This window comes from Helianthus annuus, chromosome 11 (assembly GCF_002127325.2).
Source record: "Helianthus annuus cultivar XRQ/B chromosome 11, HanXRQr2.0-SUNRISE, whole genome shotgun sequence".
Classification (NCBI taxonomy): domain Eukaryota; kingdom Viridiplantae; phylum Streptophyta; class Magnoliopsida; order Asterales; family Asteraceae; genus Helianthus; species Helianthus annuus.
In genome coordinates, this window is record NC_035443.2 from 116,820,183 (window position 1) to 116,831,276 (window position 11,094).

Consider the following 11,094-nt stretch of genomic DNA (forward strand, 5'->3'; position numbering starts at 1 on the left):
TCGGGTTGTCACAATAATAATCGAAAGAGAAAACATTACATCGATCGAATGCAATAAAAACCAATATTGATATTAGTACCATCGTTGTTCAGTTGACGATATCACGTTTGTTTGCATTCTATGTTTATTTTATTTCAACATTCAGATATTTAATTTTTTTTGAAAATGGATAGTGTGCAAGCTATCGTACCAAACCGAATCAAAACCGATCGAACAACATCTATACGGATACCAATTTTTATTTGTATTGTTCTGTCTTTGGTTAAACTGATACCGTATAGCTACCATACCATATCGAGCTGAACCGAACAACATCAATATTGGTATGCATTCATTTTTATGGTTTTTTGTTTCATAACAGATACTTGATCGCATCTTAAAAGTTGTATTAGAAAAGAAATATTTTAAAATCAATTAAAGTGCTAAAACCACAAAATAATAAAAAGTTAAAAAAAGCAATATAAAAAACTTAAAATACTATTCATAGGCACTTTCTATTAATATGTATAATGTATAATATATCATTGCGATTTATTTATTAATTAGTATTAAGCACCCCCCGGGTTGCGGGGGGGGGGGGGGGGGGAGCACTAATGGACACTACTGCTAGCGACCACCGACACTGAAGTTGCGGCGTGTTAATGCGAAAAAATTAAATCGAAACGTAAAACATAGAATAAAATAACTAAGTTGATCTAGGACTCGCGCGTTACGATAAACCTGCGTCTAATTTTTCCCGATTGACAGGTTCATCGTAAACTATATATAATATATATCATTACCACTATACAAACCATAATGCATACATTACAACAACCATTGCATCAATATATTATAAATTATATTTATACAAGATTTTGACTAAATTAATTAGATTATTATAAATAATAATAATTTACAAAAAAAAAAAAACACATACACAACTTTGAATGGATCAAACCGATTGAATATGGTAAGATAATGAAGTTTTTTCCTATACTAGTGTTGGTGGAAAAAATATTTACCTAAATGGTGTTCCATAAATACTATTTACTAAAATGGTGTTCTTTGTTTGTTTTGTGATTTCCCTTTTCTTTTTTAACCAACTTATTAAACTTTTTTGTTATTTTTCTATTAGATTAATCAAGTATCTATTTTTTATTCTTTAATAATTTATTTTTGGGGAATTGGACTGTAATAATCCCACCTAGACCTTATTGGCCATTAATAATACCACCTCAGAATATTCCCCCACCAGTCCCACCTTTCACTTATTTTTCCTACAATGGTCCTCCGTTAAAAAAACTTAACAGAGTTAAGCTTTTTTCCAAATTACAAACAGATTTTTAGGGCTTTCTTTCAGAACGATGATACGAGTCCATTGATGTAAAACTTACTTCAAAATGGTGCTCCAAGTGACTTGATTTTGGTTAACTGGAAATTTAAACACCCGAATTGAAGCGTCGTTTTCATCGTTTGGAGCACTGTTTCGAGGCAAGTTTTACATCAATGGACTCGTATCGTCGTTCTAATCAAAAGCCCTAAAAAATCTGTTTGTAATTTGGAAAAAAGCTTAACTCCGTTAAGTTTTTTTAACGGGGGACCATTGTAGGAAAAATAGGTGAAAGGTGGGACAGGTGGGGGGGATATTCTGAGGTGGGATTATTAATGGCCAATAAGATCTATGTGGGATTATTACAGGCCAATTTCCCTTTATTTTTTAATCAATTAATTTTTTATTACATATTACGTTCAATTCTTTGAATTTATATGTAGAATAAATATCCAATCCAATAATTCGTGGAATGGTTTATTTTTGTTTCATTCTTTAATGATTTATATTCTTTTAATCAATCCAATATTGTTTCTTTAACGAAATGTTATGTTCAGTTCTTTTTTATTGAATTAATATTAAACTATTTATTTAGTTTTAAAGAAGGATGATAATGAGTTTAAATTTTTAAGCATAACAATTAGTTAAGAGTTAATTACACAAATGGGTCCTGTGGTTTATACCTATTTTCGTCTTTGGGTACTAATTTTTTTTAACAGGTTTAGGTTTTATGGTTTCAATTTTGTAAAACATTTGGGTACTAACACCAAAATTAGTTAATTAATGACTAAAATACCCTTGCATTTTTTAAGTTTATCAACGTAACACATCTGGGTACTAACAACTAATTTTATTTAAGTTTAAATCAATTTTACAAATTCTATTTATTTTTTATTTTCATCTTTTTATTATATCTCTTAATTAATATAAAGCCTATTTATTTTTTTATTTTTATTATATCTCTTAATTAATATAAAGCCTATTTATTTTTTTATTTTCATATTTTTATTAAATTTCTTATTTAACATAAAATCTACTTGTTACACTAGTATTTTTTTTTAAATAGATTTTTTTTTAAATAAAATCTACTAGCTATATAGTTTTATGTAAATTAAATTTCTTTCGTTTTAAATAATGTAAACCTTACTCGTTTTCAATTTTGGAAGACCTTTTTTAATGAACTCATTTCGAGAAAACAAACGCACTTCAGACTCATACGTCTTCGCGTGGTCTGCGTGAGGCAGACATAAGAGGTTAAGAAGTGTTTCTCACAAAAAAACAAACACCCCCTTAGACTACCCACTATGGTAACCAAATTGTACAAACGGTTGCCACATGGCAAATAAGACCAAATTGTAGGAAATTATTTTAATTAAATAATTGAAATTGATAGACAACCAGGTTGGTATGGCAACCAATGGTTGCAACCAACAACCAACATAATATTAATTCTTTATTCTTTTTTCTATTATTTAATTCTATTTCTTTATAATATTTAATTCTTTTTCCTTTTTTTATATAATAAAATTTTAGTTTAGGTTGGGTTGTGATAGTGGGTGAAAAATTGGATTGGATTGGGTTGTGTAGGTGGAAGAGAGAGAAATTAGTATTTTAATATAAGATTGAGTTGGGTTGGGTTGTGATAATGAATAGTCTTAGAGTCTTCAATCATTGAGGCTCCAAATGTACTTATAGTTTTCCAAGAATCACGTGTTTTAGATTGATGACTTTAACCTTAGCTCGGCAGTTGATGACTTCTGATAATTACTGTAAGTCTTTTGAAGCTTTTCTTCATAGTCTGAAGTCATTTATCAGATTTGAAGTTAAGCTTCAGTCGTCGTCTGATCTTTAGTTCAGTCGTCTAATATCTTTACTTCTTTGCCTCATCTGAAGTTCTTCTACATCAGTCAATTGCTTCTGAAGATCTTCAATTGTATTTGTAAAGATTTTAGACGCTTCATTACTTAAGCTGACTTGTTGTGTTATCAGTCGCTCCTCAGTTTTTAAAGTATTTTTCAACCCTTAAAATAAAAATAATTGACAAGTTTTTAGATTTTCATATAAGAGACTAAGCAAGAGTAAAAAATATAAAAGGTACTATCATCCACCCTTAATATTATTTATATTATAATTATCTACCATGCGTTTGTCATATATAATAATTATTCTTGTTTTCCAACCCAACTACTTTGACTTCCAATACTTCTTTTTATTCAAATGCTATTTTTTTATTAGTCTCTATGTTGACATCTAATATGACATATACGTATGTACATACTTATACAAATGCAGTTTATATGGACCTTTTGAGATAATTTCTCTATTATTTACTAGACTTATAAAAATATCACATAAATGATCAAATTCTTTTGGTATATTCAAACCTTACAAATCTACATCTTTATTGTCATCACTTATAACATATTTAAAATTATTTCGTATTATAAGTATCTTAAATTCTACAAATTAATTAATATTTTGGAGAGTATAAAAAGATACAAAAAATAAATTAATACTTAGACAAATTTGTTAACATTTTATATGATTTTCGTTTTGTATTTATTATTTTCAAGTGGGTGGGTAGGGTAGTTCATGAATATTGTTTCAACAAAGTACAATATTTGTCTTCAAACAAGTGCCAAGATAGACATTATACTTTTTTCATGTCTTCTACAACCATTTCTCTTTTCGCCTACTACATACCACCCCTCTCACAACCACACATCTCATCCAACAAACACCTAACAACAAAAACACTAGTTTCAAGATTCACCTCATGGAGATTCCTCTTAAACATGACAAGAAGAACAACATCAAATCATTTCCGGCGGCTATAAATGTCGGCTCCGGTGGCCTTGGAATAGTAAGTGTTGTGTTGTTAGGTGGAGCTTTGGTCACTGCAACCATTGTGTCAGCTTTTGCATTCAGGTCAAGAAGTCAACGGAGATCATCATCGGATCATACGAACAAGAATATGTCTCAGTCAACGGACACACAGTCTGTTGGTGCTCCAAAGAAGTTGGAATTAGTTATGAAGACTGATACAGAGTTTTCTATGAGGTTTTTATGAATAAAAATTGTTTTATTTTTATTTTTTTAGATATTAGGGATATAAATGGATTATACAAAATAATTCGATGGTTTTTTTTTTTTATGAATTCGATGCAGTGAAGAGGTAACTAGCATGAAGGAGATCCAGACTGAAAATAGTCAAAGTTTGACTCAGGTGTGCTTGATTGTTTGTGTTATGATTTTAGGACACCGATTTAACCGAACCGAACCCAAACTTTGGTTTGGGTTTTCAGTTTCAGGTATCTGAATTCTGTTTTAACTGAATAAGCCAAATAAATCAAATACCAAATAGTGGTTATTAAGTTTTGTCAACCTTAACCCAACCTAATACAATAGCAAATAATAATGTATACAACTATTAAAACATTTAAAATAATTATACAGCCTATTTGGTTAAAAATCGAGTTCCACAGTTTTCGGTTGGTTTTGAACTCCCTGAACTCGGTTCAGTTCGGTTTTTAGTTTATTTCAAACTGAATAAACTGAATGCCGAACGGATGAACACCCCTACTATGACCATGATCACTTTAATTTAATTCCATTAGATTCTGGATTCGTTGTTTACACCTCATTATGAACTTTGTTTAATCTTAGGACAAAAAGCATGATGAACAAGTACATTCTGGAGATATTAATGAAGACATAACCGATTCAGTAGTAGCCGAAAATCAAGAAAACACATCGGTTCGAGTTGATTCTGCTTTTGAAAGTGAAGAACAAGTGGTTATGGCAGTTCAGATTGAAAAAGATTCATGTTTAGAGAGATGTGATGATGGTAGTGAAGAGAAGAAACACTTGATGCCGACTGATAACGAAAACGATGAACATGTTGATGCAAATTCATTAGTTTCTGATGAAGGTGTCGTGTCGATAGAAGAATATGAAGCAGTTGATGTACCTCTTAAAGATAGTGTTGCAGAAGCATCAAAAAATAATGATGAAATTGAAGACGATGAAGATCATCAAGAAGTAGAAGACAAGCTTCATGATGAAATTACTATGGAGAATTGTGAAGGGGACTTGAGTGATGAAACAGATCAGATTGCCCATGAAGTAGTAACAGAAGAAGAAACGATTGATGCAGCGCGTTTGGTTGAGAATGAAGTACAAAACCGCCCACGAGTGCAGTTACTTGATGGCCAAGATGAGGTCGTTTTGGAGAATTGTGAGGGAGACCTGAGTAACAAAAAAGGTCCTGCAGATCAGAAACAAGTGATGGCTGATCATGAAGTTGCACCAGATGCCCAAGAAATGCAAGTGAATCAAAATTGTGAAACATTTGTGGTTGCATGTGTCATGAACCGACTCAAGGAGGCGGTTGATGATCAAACAGCGGCTAAGGAAGATGCCCCACCAAGCCAGTTGATTAGTAAAGAAGAGAAAGGCAAAGAAACAGCGCAAAGAGTCGAAGAACTGGTGACTGTAGACGGTGAATCAGCCAACGTAGAGATGATTACAGAACATGAATTGGTCAAGGAAGATGAAATCCCACATGTTGAATCTGTTAAAGAAGATGAAGGTAGTGAGGAAGATGTCATGGTAAAAGCTGAGCTAAGTTCTGGTGTCAGTTCCTCCTCTATGCAGGAGGAACCGACACCAGAAGCAAAGATCAGTAACCACAAGATCGAAGAAACATTTGTGCAAGCCAAAGTAGAGATGACTATAGACCAAGAATTGGTCAAGAAAGATGAAATCCCACATGTTGAATCTGTTAAAGAAGATGAAGACAATGAGGAACTTGTTACAATAAAAGCTGAGCTAAGTTCTGGTGTCAGTTCCCCCTTTGTGCGGGAGGAACCGACACCAGAAACAAAGATCAGTGACTACATGATTGAAGAAAACATGGATGAAAACCAAACAATTTTGGACAAAAATCATAATAATAGTGAAGAAGATGCCATAGAAAAAGTTGAGCTAAGTTCGGGTGTCAGTTCCCCCTCTGTGCAAGAGGAACTGACGCCAGAAGCAAAGCTCACTAACCACAAGATGGAAGAAAACATGGAGGAAAACCAGACAATTTTGGGCAACAAGCATGATGACAGTGAGGAGGATGTTACAGAAAAAGCTGACCTAAGTTCTGGTGTCGGTTCCTCCACTATGCAGGAACCGACACCAGAAACAAAGATTGGTAACCACAAGATTGAAGAAAACACGGATGAAAACCAGACATTTTTAGGCAAAAAGCATAATGACAGCAACGTTAACGGAGTAATAAAAGATCAGGCATTCGCAAGTGAGCCATGGAATCTTAAACTGATGGTATGGTCTGCATTGGTATTAGTATGGTGCCTTTTCCATTGGTATTCTGAGCTGCCTTTCCTGGAACTTAGTCTTGTTGGTAGTTTGTTGTTCATTTTGATCTTATTAGCCTACCACAATCGCGCAACACGCTTGGTTAAATATGAGTAGAAATACAGTACCATAAGCTACAACATCTAGTTCTTGTCTTAACCTTAAAAGTGGCATTCTAGGACGATTCATGTCCACATGTACTATGATTGTCATCCATAATAAGTGGTCTAAAAATAAAACATCATCTATGAGTAGCCATTTTGAATTCTCTTTTTCTTTTTTTATAAATCAGGCACTGACTCTAAATTTTTCAATAAATAACAAAAATCAATGTTGTGCTGCATAGACGTTATAAACGCTCAAAGCGTTTGAACAAAACTTTCTAACGTTTTCATTCTTTTTAGCTACCTCCTCTACCATGTGACTCTTCCTCCCACTCGCAATACTCTTCTCACACGTCTCTGCCGTTGTCATCGCCGCCTTTACCTCAATCATCACGTCACTCTCCGGCCCGGTCATCAACGCACTAGCGGCATCCGACAGAATTTCCACAAGGCTAATGTAATTCATGGCACAATCCGCCAACGTCTCCTCTTCTATTCCATCCTCCACCACATCTTTATCCTCTTCCCTTCTCCGTGTGGCCTTTATCATCTCCGACGTGGCAACCGCCTCACTTGATGCCACCTGGATTGCTACATAGGCCGCTTGTTTTAAATCGTTCACGTCGCCTATGGTTTGAGACTTGAGGACCGAAACACATAACGCCTTGTCGGGAGATGGTTCACATGCCTTTGCAACCACGTCCGGACTCACTAGCCCGGTCCGCGGTTGGGATTGGGTTGGGTGTATCAAAGGGTGAATCCTGGCGTAGGCTGTGGCATAGAGTGATAACAATATTAAGAAACATGTTAAGGATGTCATAATTTGTTGTAAGAAGTGTTGTTTTTGGTTTTTTATGAATTGTGAAAAAATGGCCATTGGAATGTGGTGATGAATTATAAAGATAGAGCTTAAATTTCGGGTGAAATTTAAAAAATTACTAAAGATAAGGGACTGGTTTAGAGAAACATATGCCTTTAATCACGAGAAACATGACTAATGGGATAATTACACTAGAGATCATACACTTTTAGCACTTTTAGTTGCAAATCAGAAATCAGTCTCTTATTTCTTTTAAATAAATATTAATTATAATTTTTTTTTGAACGGGGTATTAATTAATTATAACTTATGCGAGGATTAGAACCCTGGGGTCAAGGGCGTAGCTTTTAACGAGAAAGAGGGTGCACCGCCCCCGCTAATGTTTCGGTTGGTAGTGTAATTTTTCTGATTTTTCGTCCGAATCTTTTTAAAATTATATAGATCCGTCCCCGCTGTCACGGCCCCAGCCCCGGTTTGACCAGGTCCAGAGCCGCGGGGCAGGAATCCCGTGATATCTAATTTAGGCGACAACGGAAGTCTTTTTAATACAGGATCTTTTAATACTCAAATGCTCGTTTACTTTATTACCTAAAGTTTAGGGATAAACCCTATAATTTACAATAAAATGATTTCCCGGGGAAATCTTTATTTCTCAAAACATGTTTCTTTATTTATTTACATTGAGCCACTTCTCTAAGCTTGTAGTGCTTCACTGCACTTTTCTTGGATCACAACAGATCACCTGAAACATGTTTGAAAAAGGTTTTGTCAGCGGGGAAATACTGAGTGAATCATTCTTTTTATGTGAAACATTATTTAGTTATAATCTATAGTATTAAGAGCGATTACAATGTTTCTGATATCAAACCAACTACCCACGGTACTTTGTCACTCGACCCATTGGCCCTCTCAATGTCCAATGGTGTCTGTGATTATGGTCATATCACCCATTGGCTGCCCCAATGGTGAAGATTATCAAGTAATGTATACAAAACCCCACATACCGGCTGTAACTTGGTGATTGCACAGACTTAATCCCTGTAATTATAACTTTTGGAAAATAATTTGGAGTTTTGTAAAACAGTTGATAAAAAGAGAATGACTCACATTGCAGATTTAACGAGCAGAGTATAAGCCTACTGATTAGTCTTGTTTAACCTAATTTAAATAACAATGCACACAATTGGGTTAGTAACTAATACAGCAGTTTACGACAATTCACGAGATTAAACCCTCACAACAATTAACAAAGTGCAATACTTAACAATTCAGCGGATTCAAAACGAATGACAGAGTATAGTCCGAGTTCAGACAGCCTCAAACATTCAAGTCGAAATCATGATAAATAACAAAGTATAAACTCAATTTGAGCGGCACTTAAACAATCGTTGGATAGTTTCAATCGATCGGACGTTTGTTGGTGCACTACATCTGCTGATTACGTCTTGTATCGAGTCATAGACTTAGATGTTAGATCACGAAATACGAGAAATTGAGTGATTGTATAGTTTTAGGGTTAATGGATCGCTTTTATGGTCCATTAGGAATTTGGATCGCTCATGAGGACCATTAGTAGTTGGACCGCTCGAACGGTCATATGTTAGGACCGCTCGATCGGACATACTAGTGGATCGCTCCAATGTCATGTATATAGGCCGCTTATTGGGCCTGTCCAATAAGCGGTTCCAGATTAGTATAAATACCTGATGAGCGATCTCATTTGTAACGGTTGTTGAATCTCGTACCGAAGTGTTGCCGGATCGAGAACTGAGTGTATTTACCGTCAAATCAATACAGAAAGAGTTTAAAGTGAATTGCAAGCTATTCCTACGTTAATTACTTGTTTTCCGCACCTGTAATTGACGAAAACGCCTCTGATCGACTCATTCGGGTCGCCAAACGATCCTACAAGTGGTATCAGAGCTTCAGGAGGAGGAGTTCTATAGAGAATAGCTGGAAATCGTAAAAAATTCTATCTTCTACATCTTCTTTTTCAGATTCAGACATTTTCAACGGTCGAAATTTGCTGAAAATCTCAGGGATTGTGCGCGATAGTATAGAGACAAACCCTTGAAAGTTTAGGGTCAAAATTCGAAGAAATAGTATGTCAAAATGATGTCCGAAAGTTGTCCGCTTTTCTGAACTATTCTGGACCGCTCGTAATTTCACATTTGTGGACCGCTCATTCGGTTAATTGTGGATCGCCTATTCGGTCGAGTGATCTGGATCGCTTGAAATTTCGCATCTTTGTGAACCGCTCGTAATTTTGAATCATCTGGACCGCTCGTAATTTGAATTTTCTGGACCGCTCATTCGAAAAGACTCTGGTCTGCTCGAACGGACAGTGGTGAACCGCTCGAACATACAAGTTGTGGACCGCTTATTCATACATCACTTGAATCGCTCGTTCGAACACTTATCAGGACCGCTTATACGGACCCATCTGGTCCGCTTATTTGATTCTGTTGGATCACTCTTTTGACAAATTGAACAGTTAGACCGCTTTTGTGACCGATTGAACATTTTGTCTACTTTTGTGTACAGATTGAAATATTATTCGAAAATTTAAAAATGGATGAGGCTTTCTATAACGCATTTGCTACCCCTAGTACCCCAATCACCGCTATTCAAACCACGATGTTAGAAAACGAAACAGGAACAATGCAAAAACCTCCCAAGTTAAAACAAAGAAACAGCAAGAAACAGTCCAATAAGGGAAGTGCTCTGGGCGATTTTGGCGATTCTAAGGGAAACCCTAGATCTTGTTCTTCTTGTTCAATCTGATCTTGTTCGTGATTGATTTGGGTTAGCAATTGTGGTGTTGTCGTTCCTTCTGAGTAAGGATACTAGACTTCTACCGTGGTTTCTAATCTTTTGAAGTCAGGATTAAGATCTGTTCGTTTCGTTTCATCTTGCTAGGGTTTCTGCCGTCCAATCGCTAGGGTTTTCTTGCATTTTGCTATTGATTTCACGTGGTTTACTTGACGGCTGATTAGGGTTCTGCCGTATTTGCTTGTTGTTTCTTTGTTGCTATTGGTTTCTTGCATGCATGGAGAGTAATAGTGATGGGTTCAAGTCTTTAGATCATGGTACACCTGGGAGTGAGAATAATACACCTCCGATGCGTGGGATTGGACTACGAGTTACAAACATTGAGGGTAATCCTTTATTACCGTGACGAGGTATGTACTCTACTAATAATTCTTCGGTGATTGATGGTTTGTTTGGAATTTCGAAACCTGTGGAGTTAGATGATGTGTGGGGGTATGGAGATGGGTATCCGGCTGTCAAGACGGCTTCCCATGCAAATCCTAGTTCGAGTAACGTGGCAAATAAGGGTTCTGACCTTGAGAATATGTGGGGGCAAACGGCTGCTAAGGTAGTCACTCATGCAAACCCTAGTTCGAGCAATGCAGTGAATAACATGGCCGGCTTTTCGTATGCGGACAAGGTTAAAACGCTGAATGTGATGAAAAGAGAGGTAAACTTCAGGA

The 11,094-nt window shown here is 35.6% G+C and overlaps 1 protein-coding gene across 1 annotated transcript; it reads left to right on the forward strand.

Annotated features, from left to right (window-relative positions):
- The first annotated feature begins 3,948 nt into the window (after positions 1 to 3,948).
- Positions 3,949 to 6,944, forward strand: LOC110936299 (FK506-binding protein 5). The gene is made up of 3 exons (XM_022178647.2): positions 3,949 to 4,372; positions 4,481 to 4,538; positions 4,979 to 6,944. Exons 1-3 carry the CDS (start codon positions 4,089 to 4,091, stop codon positions 6,791 to 6,793), a joined length of 2,157 nt encoding a protein of 718 aa, XP_022034339.1. The 5' UTR covers positions 3,949 to 4,088; the 3' UTR covers positions 6,794 to 6,944.
- The last annotated feature ends 4,150 nt before the right edge of the window (positions 6,945 to 11,094 follow it).